The sequence below is a fragment of the Gymnodraco acuticeps genome, unplaced genomic scaffold (assembly GCF_902827175.1).
Source record: "Gymnodraco acuticeps unplaced genomic scaffold, fGymAcu1.1, whole genome shotgun sequence".
Lineage (NCBI taxonomy): Eukaryota > Metazoa > Chordata > Actinopteri > Perciformes > Bathydraconidae > Gymnodraco > Gymnodraco acuticeps.
Window position 1 is genome coordinate 4,460,514 of NW_022990459.1, and position 16,802 is coordinate 4,477,315.

The 16,802-nt window shown below is 41.2% G+C and overlaps 1 protein-coding gene across 6 annotated transcripts in view; it reads left to right on the forward strand.

Annotated features, from left to right (window-relative positions):
- Nucleotides 1-16,802, forward strand: part of ano2b (anoctamin 2b) — a 60,620-nt gene that overhangs the window by 8,498 nt on the left and 35,320 nt on the right. For all 6 annotated transcript variants that reach the window (XM_034226007.1, XM_034226009.1, XM_034226004.1 and 3 more), the window contains 7 exons: nucleotides 9,207-9,305; nucleotides 9,557-9,708; nucleotides 10,166-10,220; nucleotides 10,320-10,371; nucleotides 13,017-13,072; nucleotides 14,566-14,613; nucleotides 15,544-15,608. In XM_034226007.1, coding sequence (XP_034081898.1) covers nucleotides 9,207-9,305; nucleotides 9,557-9,708; nucleotides 10,166-10,220; nucleotides 10,320-10,371; nucleotides 13,017-13,072; nucleotides 14,566-14,613; nucleotides 15,544-15,608 — 527 coding nt within the window. The remainder of the gene's footprint in view (nucleotides 1-9,206; nucleotides 9,306-9,556; nucleotides 9,709-10,165; nucleotides 10,221-10,319; nucleotides 10,372-13,016; nucleotides 13,073-14,565; nucleotides 14,614-15,543; nucleotides 15,609-16,802) is intronic.

Sequence of the window (16,802 nt, forward strand, 5' to 3'; positions counted from 1 at the left end):
AGCCGGCCCGGCCCGACTAAAACAACTGGATGGCCTACCTGCCTGTCAGCCTTCCATCAGTGCACAAACGTATCTCGTGCTCTCATTGGTCATGTGCGTGTTCGTGTGTGTTGGAGGAGGGGCTCTGTAAGGAAGTGGCAGATTTTTTACAGTTGTGTATTTTCAAATTCTAGCGCACTCGAGCTGGTTCCTCCAAATTTACCTACCCCACCTTTAAGCTTCAGTTGTCACACTCATAAAGGCAGCATTCTGCACCTTGTTGCACAACACTTATTAGAACGACATCAAAATAAACCAAAATAATGTAGCGTGAATCACACACACACATCACAGGCCGTTTTTGTGTTGTTATCAGCTTTTCTTTTTATGAAAGCTCGCTTTTTTCACTTGATTCCTTATTTTTGTACTGCTTTTGGGTCCTGACCTACTACCAAACCATGACAAATAACACGTTTAAAATCAACAAAACAGACAGAAACAGTGTAAGATCTTTTGACAGGAATAACTACATTATTAAAAAAACGGACCATTGTATAATTCTATCAAACCCTCTGTAGCTGTGAAAGAGTTTTAGACAGTGAGAGTTTTTTCAGTCAGAAACAAGTATAATCCATGGCAGAAATGCACAAATCAGTGCGGGCTGCACTAAACCTGCAAACCTTAGCAATGTAGAACAAAATATGGTGAGTCATTCAACCTTGTTCCCTCATCCAGAAACACCTGCCGTAAAACATGAAACCTTCAACCAACAATGTGTACAGTGAACACAGGGAACAGTGATTGTTCTGTATGCACAAAAACTGAAATAAGCACTTTCTCTTAGCATTGGATCTGAACTCGGCAGCGTGTTTACTTTAACGACTTCCACTAATAAGTTGAAAAAAGTTTGGTCTTTTCAGAACTTTTATGTATGATTATATATTTCTATATTTAGTGAATATGACTCTGCTCGACTGCAGTTTGCTAATTGTCATTTAGATACTTCCAATCTTTTTTTCATGTCGTTTCTGTTTTAAATGTCTCATTCATATGACCGTGATTCTATTTCGATGCCAGAATCCACACAAAGCTCTGCCGCTCTCATGAGGGCTGACAGATTTATGGTCGCTGTAGCCAATACAGTCTGTGCGGCTGACCTCTTAGCATCAATTAAATAATTAAGCCTGATACGATTTACTTAGTTTTGACATGTACAAATCGCTTCGCTTCAATTGTGTGTTTGGGTGTGTGTTTACTCGTGCCTTGCAGAACACACAGTCTGTGTCCTTGTAGTGGGTCTCTGCCATACAGTTGTACAAATGAAGTTATTGTAAAGTTCAATTTTTCGTTAAATGAAGTACCGCTGCACTTTGGACACTAAAGGAATCATTTAGAAAATTGAGTTTTTGGCGTCAGCTGTGGGAAGCGGCATCAGATGCTCTTGCAGTTCTGTGAATCGATACATCCCTTATAAGAATTAGAAACAGGAGCAGCTGTGTGGTTACCAATAAACAACACTGTCTACGATCTTTTACAGTTTCATCCCAATGAATAGTATTGGGGTTCGCTGTGTGTGTGTGAAACCTATTTTAATAAATACATGTGACTGTGTGGACATGTGTGTGTGTGCTGGCTGGCAGCCAGTTGGCCAGTGTACGCGGTCGGCTAGTATTAATCAGATTGTTGACAGTGTGGCCACAGAGCCTAAACAGCACAAGATTAGTGACTGATAGCTCATTATATCATTTAGTGAATTGAGGAGTAGATCAACTGTTCAGTTCAGCCAATATCCTTATCTCAATTTCGAGAGGGTGGAATTAAATGTGCGACAAAAGATTATAATGAACATTGTGCTAATTGTTTTTAGGGATTATGGTCAGTCAAAGAGCTTGGTTAACACTGTCTGTGGGCCTGGTATTAGTCGAACGTGCTATTTAGCATTTTCAACTCCTGAGTTTCGTTTTCTATCTCGGAGCAGTTCATGAAATATATGAAAATACGAATGAGTGAATCAAGGAACCATTCAGCAAAGCAGCACAATGGTATGGCTGTTTTTCACAACAAAGATCATGACAACCGGCCACCGTGGCAGCAATACATAACCATGTGATTTTTTCCGACAGTTTGAGGGACTTGATGGCTCAGAAATAATCCAAATGATTCCTGTAAAAATCACATTTGCCACGCTTGGATTTTCCAGAGTCAGTATTTAAGCAGAGTTTAGCATAGCAGTGCCAATGCAGGATTATAAAGTGAGTAATTAATTATGTGCAACATTTACATAGAGATTAAGTTCAACATGTGTTCTCCTGCAGAATTACATTAATTTCGTACATAGTAAGCCGCATCATGTTAAACACACAATAAACATGTGTATAGGTTATTTATCAAGTGAGTTTGATAAGTCATATTTTCGAATTCAATTTAAACATACTGCTTGTGTCCAACCTGTTTGACTTCAGATTAATTGGATGCTGGAGGGAAAAAAGTGTGTTAATGTAAAACTTGTTGGTAGTGTCTGGGGATTAATGAGCTGACCTTCTATCTCTTAGTGACATCCCCTTACAGAACACTTAATTAAATCAGAGCAAGATGTTAATTCAAGGAGCTCAAGTCTGTTTGAGCCTGAGAGACGGAGTGAGCAGGATTAAGTGTTTTGGTAAGGTTCTCTCTCCCAACCCATCACATGTTGACGGTCGGTCAGGGCCCCTCCCCGTCACACTATTACGCACAGGGTACCCTTTGAGAGTCAGTTTTCAATGGGCAGGGCGTCCCATAGACCTTCATAGACCTCCCATAGCGTTGATAATAGATGCCATGAGAACACTCCCCAGAAAATGCTACCCCGAAGGTCGGTTGTTATTGTCAATATTAATATAATAATGATTTATTTTTTAATTAGTTACACTCGATTTTGCCGATTTTCTTGTTGCCCCAGCTGGTCGACACCTCTTTTAGCAGAAACAAAGGCTACATTAATGTATTAAATCGATGTTAATCCATGTGTGTGGTTGTGGAATTAATGGACGTGCCTTTGTGCGATTGCGTTGCCAGGCAAAACCCTAATTATATTTTAAAACATTTTAGAAGGCCTCACGAAATACTTTAATGTAAATGTAAATTTAAATGTGAAGGGATGTGTGTAATGTGGTGATTGACATTATTCACCCACGGATCTATGGGTGGGGGTATTGTTCCGCACGGACATTTTAGTTAACCGGACTTCCTGTTGATGTGAAATCCGAAAACATTTAAAAAAAAAAAAAACTTTATTCCGAGTGTGCTTGCTTTTCTCTTTGGAGGTCATCACATAACGGCATTGTAATACACGGTTCGGCTGCATTAAATATTACACATCTGCCGTAGTTCGCTATTTATAGAGCCCTGCTGAGAAGACTTCTAGACAAACTGCCCCCGAAACTGAATATGTGACGTGGATCATAAATATATCAATTAAACAAAATCTTCAATTTCTCTTCACAATATACGCCTCCTTGCAGTATCAATACTAATTCGGCTGACTTTTATATTTGATCCAATTGGTATATTGGTATATTTACACCATAACGGTGCACAGCTGATAGAAAGGGACACCTGGTGGTTAAAGCACGCTATTGAAATTCATTATTTTTATTATTAGATATTAATAGGAGACACAGACAGACAAACTAATAAGGCTTTATTTAAACATTAAAGAATACTTTAGGTTAAGGTCTTATTTTGAATAAGAAAAAAGCTTTGGGGGTATAAATATTAAGCCTGACAAAGTACTAATATATTGCTTTCCTGCAATGTTAACTACTGTATGTTTAAGCACTTATTTTAACTGATATTATACATATGTATTATACTCTTATAAGATGTATGTAGATAGTATAAGAAATGTGCAGAATACGACAGTTTAATGGTGGAGGTATACACACATATTGATAGATGTCTTGTAATGCACTGTTGAGGATCCTGCGACACCTTGTCAGGCATTGAATATTCAATAAATAAAGAACACAGAATTATTAAATATAAAACACAGAATTTGTGTGATTATACTAATGATTTACAAATAAACACCACTGCATATTTACAACTGTTACACATGCTGATGTAACGCAAATGTTTCCAACTTGGGATCAATAAAGTATATCTTATCTTAAGATGATCGATGGCTACTGCCATATTTGCAAAATTTGCCTCTGAACCTTGACAAGTGCATGTTTCAGGCTTATCAATTAACAACAAGAGGGGTCACAGACATAAGACCAGCTGTTAAATAAAGCTCTTCTGACCTTAGCTGGCATGTGGGTATATATTAATGCTGCCCATTATGGGCACAAGCAATTTTCACCCATTTATTAATTATATGTTTTAAATGTGAGTGTTTCCTATCCCCTAAACCTCCAGGGATGTACACAGTTTAATACTGGTAACTGACAGACGTGCCATGTTGTGAAGCACACAATAGCCAGCATGTGTAGTTCTGGGGACGGGGAGGGGGGGACGGGGTGGATCCGTTCAAATCCAGTTTTGGACAGTCTGCCGTGGTTCCATCCCATTTCAAAGTGCTGTTTGACGCTCGGCGTAACCCTCGGCGCACACTCAAACATCCAATCACAGAGCTTGAGGACTATCACGGGGTTTGTCAAGCGAAGCGGAGAGAATACTTACTTCCGGGTGTAAAATTCTCTAAAGCAACTACTATGAGCTGCTCCGACCCTCGGTCCTGACGGACTACAACTTGTGTTTATTAATCAAACAAATAAATAAACACAAGGATAATTATGTGTTATTGTTGAGTAAATAACAGTGTGTGGTTTAGAAAATAATACAAAATTAGAAGGAAAAAACGATGAAACAATACAGATTTCAGTATTCTGAGCCCCTACTCTCCCCATAACTGACGGCAACAAAAGTCCTACATTATTCAATTAAAATAAAGAAGTAAAAACAATAAGTGTGGCTTGATATTGAGTAAGAAAAAGGTTGATAAACGCTGTGAGAATGGATCTGCGGGTAGCATTCGCTCGCGATCTCAAGTCGTCTACAACATACGTTTAGGGAGCTATATAGAAGCCTATGGACATCCCTGAAAGTTGAAAATGTACGCTAAGGGCCGCACCTCTTGCGTTGGAAAAAGCCGACACAGGGGACCTTGACATAACGTCAACATAGGCCGACCTGGGAGTGAGGATGTGTTGGATGGAGCAATACATCCGTACTCTAGTCTAGGGGTCCCTAATGTTGGATCCATTTGGAGGCCCAGAGTCGTGTTGCAAGGGTTTAAGAATTGTAATACCACAATAGAGTGGTGCAGGAACGAGTCGTAAAACCCGGAAGTGAGTTAGCATTTTACCACTACTGGTTCCCTCGTCTCAGAGTCAATGGGATTTCTCAATAGGATTTTGGAAAATAGCTCGAAATAAGGTCTGAGGTTGACACAAATTTAAGAGACGGATCACGTTTTGTTCTACGACATGAAATACATCAGCAGTGACCCCACTGGTGATTTTTGAAGAGTTTACGTGTCTGAAAAACGATGGTTGTTAACAAGTGGCTGAATAGGACTACAGAAGTTGTCGAGGACGTTGTACGTCATTACGCCGAACACGTAAACACTCCCGCTAAGTTTGTTTGCCCCTGTTCTGCTTAAATGCAAGGACCAGCGCTCTTGCAAACTGTTAAAACAAACGCTTCAACTTGTACAGTTTTGAATCTGTATTTTTGAATATCGATCTTAGGTTGGCGTGACGTTGAAGTCGTGCAACCCTGCTGTACTCGGCTGTAGTTAGTTTATAGTATAACGTTAGCATTTTGATACTCTCCTGTTTTTTTCTTTACACTTTGTCATGTACTTGATGATACAGCTCTGCAGCTGAAACCTGTAGCTGCTCCCCATGTTACAGTAGCTTTTAATAAGTGTGAGGCCACAGGTAGCCTGTAGTCAGTGTATTCAGGTTAATCCCTGCAGTTCTAAGGAGCTACTGTGATGTCAGCCCCCGCAGCTTTTAACCTAATTCAATGACTCTAATAACTATCCATGCTGTTTCTCTTTGTCTCTCTGTCTTTGTCTGAGTAGTTCTCTGTGTGCTCCCCTCACGTATCTTTATCTTCCTTTCATTTTCTCCATCCTCACTCCTCTTTCCCCACCGCTTCACTATCTACCTAGCCAGCCAATCACCTAATCGATCCCCTTCTCATATTCTTTGACCCCTCCCATCTAAAGATGCCCCCGGCTGCGTCCTACTTACCCCCCCTACAGAGATAAAGAGCTAATTGGAAATCTCTCTACTAATTAACCTTCTCCAGGCTGAAAGGTATTTATATCCCCTTCTTTTTGATGGCGAGATGAAAAAGGGAAGGAGAGGGGGGGGGGGGGGGTAGTAGAGGGAGGAGGAGGAAGGAAAAGGGGGCGAGAGAGCTAAGAAATGAAAGTGAGCGATGGTAGAATAAAATGAATGTGGTTGGAGGTATAGCTAAATGATGATGAAGAGAAAGTGTAATTGTGAAAGTAAAGAATGAGGTAGCTGTTGCATTTAAATATAACATCCATGAATCATTGCTAATTTCTTAATTCTGTAATAAATTCTGGCACCTGGTAAGAGTCTGAGGAAAAAATAGATTTTGCGGGATTGCAGATGTTGGAGGGGCCGATGATAATATAACGAGACTTGTCCATGTTCTTCAGGCGTGAGAAAGGGGAAAGGCAGGCAGGGCTTAAAGGAAGTGTAATCTAACTTAGAGTAACTCTTGTTTGATACACTTTAGCAAAAACTATAAAAAAATTGCAACACAGATAACATTATGTAACCATGGTTACTATGGTAACATTGTTTGGTAACTACAGTCTATGTTTGGTAACACTGGTAACATCATGTTATACTTGTAACAACATGTAACCACGGTTAAGTAAGTAAGTAAGTACAATTTATTCATAAAGCGCTTTTCACAGACACAGTCACAAAGTGCTTGACAAAGCATTAAAACATCATACGATTGAAGAAGTGCTAAAAACACAATACATTGTGAAAAACACAAGAAAAACACAAGAAAAACATAGAATAAATAGAATAAAAGCACACAAGTTACCCAAACGCCTGCCCAAACAGGCATGTTGCACAACTAACATCATGTAACAAAGTAACAACACTAACATCGGGTAACACCTGTAACGTAATATAACACAGGTCACAATCTGTAACCCTGGTAACATCCCGTAACCCCCGTAACATCCTGTAATACTGGTAATATTCTGTATCCCCGGTAACACTGTGTAACCCCGGTAACATTATGTAACACCGGTTACACGGTGTAACCCTGGTAACATTGTGTAACACCAGTTACATTTTGTAACCCCGGTCACATCATGTAACACCGGTTACACGGTGTAACCCTGGTAACATTGTGTAACACCAGTTACATTTTGTAACCCTGGTCACATCATGTAACACCGGTTACACGGTGTAACCCTGGTAACATTGTGTAACACCAGTTACATTTTGTAACCCCGGTCACATCATGTAACACCGGTAACTTTGTGTAACCCAAGTTATACAAGTATAACTATGTAATACCACTGATTACATTGTGTAGCATTGTGTAACGTCAGTCTGGTTTAACCGCTAACATCGTGTAACACCGGTAAGCTTTTTCCTCGGGAAACTTAATAACATTTCAGGTGAGGTGGCTCCACTGTGTCCCTCAGCAGGACAAAGGACAGTGTGGATGTGAGTGAAGGACAGATAATGAAATATAAGAGGAGTAAGAGTGACAGTCAGTGAGTCAGCCAGCCAGTCAGTCAATCAGTCAGTGAGTCGGTGTGGGCGGGGAGCAGAAGGTGCAGCAATATATGTGAGGAGGGGGAGTGAAAGATCTCAGGAGAGTAGGAGTCGAGAGAGGAGAAAGAGAGTGGTTTCAGGTTCCCATTGTTTACCATGCCACCTTTCTCTTTTCACCCCCCCTCTGGCAGAAGCTGATGGGGGTCTGTGGAGGGTAAAGTTACCTGGCTATCGTCCCCTGCTGTCTCCCTTTTCATTTCCCCTTACACTCTCACCCACACCGCAAGCATATCCATAACGGCTGCTGTATCGCTTTTGGATCAGCACTTTAATTCCCTTGAATTCCTTTACATTAACATTTTAGTTTTTTAGATATGGGTTTGTTAATTCAATGCTCCTCAGAGTCAGTCACATATCTTCTGATGGTGTTTGGTTCTGATCATTATTATTCATTTTGCTAATGCATGTTAGTGTCAAATAATAATTACAGAGTGTGCATTGTGAATGATTCATTAGCGAAAAAAGCTAGATGAGTCAGGATTGTATTTGAAATACAGAAAATGATATATGTTTGGTGGAAGTGATCACAGGAACATAACAGTTTTTCAAATGTGTCAGAAACAGGCTGCGATAACAAAGCAGTGAAGAGAACCGCTCCAGGCTTTGCTTTGGGACCAGTAGCTACATCTATATTGTATATATACCAGTCGTGTTATGCTGCTGGCCAAAGTGTTTCAATGGAACCAGCGTATGGCAAAGATTGTCTGTGCCTGCTTCAGAAAGTCTAATTTCAATGTTCCCCTACCGCTTTACTTTACTTAATTTATGTGCACTTACTTTACTTTTTCACCTCTCCTTGTTTTCTCAATCTGTGCATGACTGTGAGAAATTCTCTGTGTTCGACTCTCAGGACTTTTTTTAGCGTCTAACAAGTAACAAGTGATGTAAATAAATGAGTTACTTTTAAATTAAACAGCATTTATTGATTTTACTACTTCATAATCAAAGACACAAACAATAGACTTTTATTGCTAAAAATATATCTGAAACAAAGGCAATCAACAATTTTGCAGGTATTATTTGGAAAAATAATTTAAAAAATACACGCTTAGCCACTCACTCACCAGGGGAAACACTTATAACTTGGATTTTGGAATATGGTCTGAACAAATAAATGAAGTTGCAGCTCAATAAGCCTGTTTGGAGGTCTTGAGGCAACAGCAGCTGAGGGGCAAGTCCAGCTCATATTGAGGCCTGTCAACTTTATACTGCATTGCAAAGCAGCCCTGCCAGATGGTCTGGTAATATATCCCAAACCATGAACGTCTGCTGTATAAAAAAAAATGCTTTTTGTTACACTTTAGCATTAACTTTAACCCACATGAATCCGACCATGTGACGGGGTAGAGATGTTATTTTACGTTCCTCAAGGTTTCAGATCCTTTTCTTGTTTTTCAGTTGAAGACCCAGGGCCACAGCTTCACTCGTGTCCATGCCCCCTGGCCCGTACTGTGTCGAGAGGCCGAGTTTCTCAGGATTAAAGTCCCCACAAAGACGGTGAGAGCTCATTACCAGCTTACATTTTCTTAGCAGTAAGTCCCAAATATTATGTTTCTGGGACCAGCCACAATCTGTTGATGTTTGATTGTTTTTTCTATAGTGATATTACAGAAACACAGAGACTGATGCCTCTGCAAGGCCATTTAATGTTAAATAGATACTTTTTCATCAGAGCAGCAAGAGACCATGGGCATTAATGACCAGCATTTGTAATAACTAGACTAACTATGTGTCGTGTGTTTCATCAGAGTTATGACCTTAAAGAGGAAAGTGGTTTCGGGTCCACTATGAGCACAGTGTGGAGGAAAATGAACCAGCCTTTCCAGCCCAAAGTCCCACATCAGGACCATGAATGCACCAAGTTCCTCACACACTGCTTCTCCAGGGACAAACTCCACCTGTGAGTAACAAACTCACACTCACACTCACACTCACACTCACACACACTCCTGCAAAACATCCTTTGTTGTTTGAAACCGCAGAACTCAGGTTTTTCAAAGATAAGCAGAAATCACACAAATATAAAGCAACACTGCGTCACTTTTTAATAGAAGTGGCTATCTTATTAACTATCTTAAAAACATAGAAGTTTAATTCATTGCATTGTTAGTTAACATACTGTACATGTACTAAGTAATACAAACTAAATTGTATTCCATTCCAAAATTCACCCTGCAGTTTAACCCTAAAGCCTTTGTGTAATGGCAAGCAGTTTGATTTGAGAAAATAAGAACCAGTTACTACACTCCACTGTTTAATTAAAGAGTCTTCCTGATATGTTTGCATGTGATACACTATATAAATACAAAGATGAACACACAGAAAGTGCTCACATTAGTAATCGTTGTCTCTTTTAGGTACAACATCACATCTAAAGACACTTTCTTTGACAATGCCACACGGGGCCGAATAGTAAGTGTTGATTCAAATTTGAATCCGATTCTCCTTTCTGTTTAAGTTTTCGGACGATTAGCTTTTATCTCAAGCCTGATGTTCTTGATTCTGTTTCAGGTGTATGAGATCCTGCGACGGACGGTGTGTGTACGGACCTGTCAAACCATAGGTGAGGACCAACATGTGTGTCTGTGTGACTGTCAGTGATTACATGAACGATATTCGGGGGTAAAATGGTGCACAGATCAATTGATGATTCTGTCCAACTCGGTTAGCAAGAAGCAGGAATTAGGGCAACATCATCTTAAATCCCTTTTTGAAGTTTAATGACCTCGTTTGTTTTTTGGAAGTCACTTTCTTAAATAGCAGAGGTCACCCGAAGAGGTTATATATCACAATACTGGAGTCTAAACCTGCTTTGACTTAATGAAATGCTTTATAAGCCCATCTAGTAAAATGTTGTGAGGCCAATCACAGGTTCATACTTTTACACCATCCTCGATACAAGTCAAAGTGGTCAAGTCAAAAGTGTTGGTATTGGCCCTCAAAAAAGTAAAAGCAGATGCAGTCTAATACTTGTCCAGGGTGAAACAAACTGTCAGTAGCAGGTCAAGGTTGTGCTGAAACTCTGGGAGGTGATATTGATATGCCTGCTGGGAGTTCAGTGAGGAGGTGAAGTCGAGCACAGCTGGAGACCCAAACAAGGAGTGCGATGATTGGATAATTGGAATCGGCTAGCACCATTTGAAAACTCGGGTAGATGAGTTTACAATGAGCGTTACTGCTGGATGACGAATAACCAGAGAGCGTTACTGCTACATGACGAGCAACCAGAGAGCTTTTTAGTGACTGTCACTACTACATTTTCGAAATGAGCTCCAAGACATTCAACTGTTTATATTTGTATATTTTGATCACATGCTTACAGTATAACATCTGCGTGCATGTACAGTATGAGAGCCTCCATATAGAAAAGATCTGACACCCTTTTGATTTTCAGTGTCCACCATATGTCTGCTTGGCTTTCTATCACAGCAGAAGGTCTCAGCCAGAGGCTACTGGGGGAGCTGTAGGGAAGCTGGAGAGACTTTCCTCTTCATGATTGGTGTATTCATTTTGTAACACACACTCGTGTCTCCTTCTCCATTTACTACACAAGTGGGTCATACTTCCTGGGTCATGCAGAGATTAAAGCAGGAGTTGTGGTAGTGTCTAGCTGGTTGAGTGAGCATGTGTGGAACCACATTTTTTTATGTTCAGCCTTTTCATTTTGATTTTTTATATGAAACACGTGTGGGCACATTAATGAGCTTTTCTATTCATGCCTTTTCTATTTTATACACGAACATTCATACAGGTTGGTGAACCTGAGGGATCGACCTATTGGACGACAAAAATACTTTCTGTGTGTGTGTGTATATGTGTGTGTGTGGCCTATTATTACTATACTTGTGGGGACCTACATCTGTTTACACAGTCACGTGTGGGGACTCGCCTCCCTTATGGGGACACATTGGAGGTCCCCATGAGGGGAATCATTAATTTTAGGGTGAAGACTTGGTTAGGGTTAGGGTAAGGTTAAGGGTTAGGGTTAGGGTTAGGCATGTGTTGGTTATGGTTAAGGTTAGGATAAGTCCCCAGGAAATGCATGTAAGTCAATGTAATGTCCCCTGAAGTGATGTATACATGGTATGTGTGTGTGTGTGTCGTTTCATTTCATTAATAGCACAGCTAATCACTACAAGGTTCCCGGTCTCCTTTGAGGCACCAATAATTAATTGATTAATTAGGTTGCCTGTGTCAGGTCATCTGATGTGTGACAGTGTGACATTCACAGGTCAGGATTCCCTCGAGAACACTCCAAAGACTCAAAGCAGGAGCTACGTGAACTAATCCCATTCTGCCTAATTGAAAATCTGAAGGGTGTGGCCTAATGTGTGTGTGTGTATTTCGGAGGTTGTAGCTTGTTGATACTTATAGACTAGTGCTGCAAGATATGCGTAGTCTCCTTCTTTCAGCTGTATTCTTAATTATGAGAGATCATTAAAGGGGCCATATTATGCTCATTTTCAGGTTCTTATTTGTTTGTTGTGTCTCTACTGTGACATGTCTCCATGCTTTAATGTTCAAAAAGCTCTTTATTTTTCTTATACTGCCTGTGCTGCAGCACCTCTTTTCACCCTGTGTCTGAAACCAGAGCCCAGTCTGCTCTGATTGGTTAGCTGGTCGGCTCTGGTCAAGCGCTTAGAGATGTCCCGCCACTTAGAAAATCACATACAATGTGTGGAAGTGCTTGCCAATAGAAGTCTCAGTATTACAAAGGGAATCCCCAAAGATAACATAATAGGGCCTCTTGAAGTTCTTTAAAACCTGGGATTACCGAGTTAAATTTGTACCTTATTTCATTGAATGGTTCACAATTTAGGAGGAAGTGCAGCGTTGTCGAAACAGTGGGCACATATTCTGTATTTGTATTGTTGTCTTCCAGTTTGAGGTCACTGAGCCTGTACTTAGTTAGAGTTTGACATGGCTTTGTATCTCTGACAGTAGAAGGACATTCTTCCTATTCATAAGCTCGTTTTAATTTAAATAGTTGCTGCTCACAGTATATGAGAGGGGGCAGTTAGTCACCGTCTGATATAGGGGACTCTTTTCTGGGCTCACCTTGGCTTTGCAGGGATTCAGATTGTAGGAATTCTCAGGGGCTGGATTTAAGGTTTGGTTTAAGAATCGATCTCCTCTGAAGTGTATTGTCAGTGCCAGGGTATCTGCTTAATTCTGCTCTATCCCTGTCTCTTTGTGTCTCTCTTTCAGGCATCAGCACACTGATAGCTAAAGGCGTGTATGACGCTGCCTTCCCTCTTCATGATGTAAGTTTTAAACTCCCAGCAGACGTCCTCTGGTTTCACTTGATTTCACTAGCAGTGCTTCTCAAAGTGTGGTCCGCGGACCACTGGTGGTCCGTGAGCGCCCCCTAGTGGTCCGTGAGTATATTGGTAACATTTCACATTTGAAATAAATAAATACATTTAAGTTTTCCGCACTCTCGCGGGAATATCTCCGCAATGGAGCGAGCTTAAGTTTCACCTTCATCAAACATGTTTGCCACTTGTTTGTACCATTTTCAGGCAATTTGTAATCTGTTCTAGAAAAACGATGTGATTTTGGACATTTGTGGAGTTAGGTGGTCCGCGAGTGTTTTTTTACTGGTTAAGTGGTCCTTGGTATGAAAACGTTTGAGAAACACTGCACTACAGGATTCAATATGCAGAGAATGGAAACTGAAGTTCAAAGAGTCAAAGCTTTGTTGCGTTGGTTTGCTTTTGCCAAAAAACTCAAATAAATATGGAAAATGGATATCTCCAAGTACACTGGAGAACAAAAACGACATAAGCATATTAAAATGGAAAGTAAAAGTGACGGACCCATATACTACATACCAGAGTCCTGCACGGGTCTGATTTTCAAGACCCGCTCCCGCCCCGCACCCGCGACGTGCAATACCGAACCCGCCCCGCTACCCGCACATATTGCCAATTAGTTCCGCAACCCGACCCGACCCGTCGGCACAAGATCCGCAACCCGACCCGAACCCGCATAGCCTATGAGCAGTGAAAACGTGCAATTATTAACACACGCAGTTGCATATTTGTCTCAAAAAGCGTGGGATGTTGGTTCTTTCCTCCATCTAGGATGACACCAGAAGCCTCCTAGACGTTGGATTTCGCTCTTGAGGAAGTGTTATTGAAAATGCTGTATTCTCCGCTAGAGAGCTTCACCTCAGCCATTTCGATTGTGGCGCGCACAGCAGCAGATTGATGCGCTGCAGAGGTTATGATTATGTGCGGTCCCGCGGGGGAGAGGTCTGAAGATTTAAACATTAAACTAAATTACTATTATTTTAATATATTTATTATGCAATACCCGCGACCCGACCCGCATCATCTTTGTTTTACCCAGAACCGAACCCGGAAAAAAGTGTTTGAAAAAATACCACCCGCGAATCACCTTTTTTGCGGGTCACCCGTTGGGTACCCGCGGGTACCCGACCCGATGCAGGACTCTGCTACATACACACTTCATTACAGTTTGCACACTATTTACCATTACTCTCGAGCCCTGATGGTACCATTACATTTTTATGATTTTTTCACCTTGGTACAGAAGTATCGGTTATCATGACGTCCTTTATCTGCTGTTTGATTTTCCTCTTAAAGAAAATGTAAGAAATGTGTTATTGGATCAAGATACATGAGTGATATTAATGTGTCTGATTATACTGATAGTATACCAGTATGTGTCGAGCACAGAGTGTCCTTGAGTTTGCATGCCTGTGTGCACTCACCCTCTCCTCTCTTTTCAGGGTGACTATAAGGTCATCGGACAGCCTGAGGAGAGGAGCGACAGACAGGTAGACCCACTTTCTCCTTTCTCTCTCTTCACCTACTCTCCTGTATTTATTCTCCTTCTCCTCCTCCTCCTCCTCCTCCTCCTCCTCCTCCTCCTCCTCCTCCTCCTCCTCCTCCTCCTCCTCCTCCTCCTCCTCTCCATTTGTATGTGAAAAGCTACTGCAATGCTCCAGTTCTTCAGAAAGTGACCTTGCTTAGAGTATGTCATTGAGTATAATAGGAAAAATCACTGTCCTCCAAAAGTCTTTTATACATAACCTTTCCTTTTCTGAAAAACTCCCCTTTCTAAACATTAGTCTATTCTTTATATTGTTCTCCTTTTTTCTGAGGTTGTTCCTCCTTCCCATCTGTTTAATATTGTCACAGATTGGACTTTAAGTTTAGCAAACATTTCCCAGAAGTATAGATTGACTGACTTGAATTCCTAAGGAAAGAGCCAACACTGTTTAGTGGTTAGCAACCAAAAACCAGAAACGTACACATAACGGTGATTTTCTTTGAGCATCAAGCGCCAGACTTTTTCTTTCTTTTCTTCCTCCTTGTTTCTCTTAGCTTTGGCATAATGTTACTGTAGATTGAAGGACCATTATTCATTATCAAACACAGGGTGGCACAACTAAATACGGTTGTAGCTCGGTCCAAAATGTGATTGCATTTGAATCAGGAGAATTGTCAACAATTCACAAAAACAATGGTGAGTTCTCTGGGCAGACACAAATCTTCCTCCCAATCATATCTTTGACTTCGTCTACTGAGGTTTACCACATCAGATTAAATCTGCTCTGCCTCTAAGGACTCTCTGCTACAAACACACACACACACACACACACACACACACACACACACACACACACACACACACACACACACACACACACACACACACACACACACACACACACACACACTGACGGTGTCCTGTCTGTTGTCAGGTTCTTCACGACGAGTGGGCCAAATACTCCGCCTTTTACAAGTACCAGCCCATTGACCTGGTCAGGTAAAGTGACCACAAATCACATCAGTAACTCATCTGTATTCAGGCTTAATCTAATTTACACACATCGCATTGCATTCTGGTAATTGAAGTTCACTGACTGACCTTTGTTAATCAGAGATCCAAATTCATGGTCCAGAACGAGATCATTGTGTTACAAGAGTTGGATCCTCAAGAGGTGATTTGATGTAAATTAAGTAATAGTAATTAGTATAATTAATAGTAATGTTATATCCATCCATCCATCCATCCATCTTCTCCCGCTTATCCGTGGTCGGGTCGTGGGGGTAGCAGTTCCAGCAGAGAGCCCCAAACTTTCTTTTCCCTGGCCACATCAACCAGCTCTGACTGGGGGGTCCCAAGGCGCTCCCAGGCCAGCGAAGAGATATAATCCCTCCACCTGGTCCTAGGTCTACCCCTTGGTCTCTTCCCAGCTGGACGTGCCTGGAACACCAGCTTAGGGAGGCGCCCAGGTGGCATCCTAACTAGGTGCACGAACCACCTCAACTGGCTCCTTTCGACGCGAAGGAGAGGCGGCTCAACTCCGAGTCCCTCCCGGATTACCGAACTTCTCACCTTATCCCTAAGGGAGACACCAGCCACCCTGCGGAGAAAACCCATCTCGGCCGCTTGTATCCGCGATCTCGTTCTTTCGGTCATGACCCATCCTTCATGACCATAGGTGAGGCTAGGAACGAAAATGGCCCGGTAGACAGAGAGCTTTGCCTTCTGGCTCAGCTCCCTTTTCGTCACAACGGTGCGGTAAAGCGACTGCAGTACCGCTCCCGCTGCTCCGATTCTCCGGCCCATCTCACGCTCCATTGTTCCTTCACTCGAGAACAAGACCCCCTTGAACTCCTTCACTTGGGGTCATATATAGAAACTAATCATTTCTAATAATTAGTTTTTCATATAACATTCTTCTGCCATTTTAGTGTAACTACGAGCTAATTCACATTATTAACTACAGGTCAAGTTATTAATAACCCGTATTTATGAATTTATGAATGTATGAATATTAATAGTTTTATTCATATTTATTATCATAGCATGGCTTGCTCATACCAGAACTCCAACATTTTGGTGGCTCTTTTGAGGCATACACTGTCCTGATGAAGAAGATATCTGAGCTTTCCAAACTTTAACCTGTGATTGTTTCACATTATGTCATAAACATTGAATTTTTTCGAGGCTATA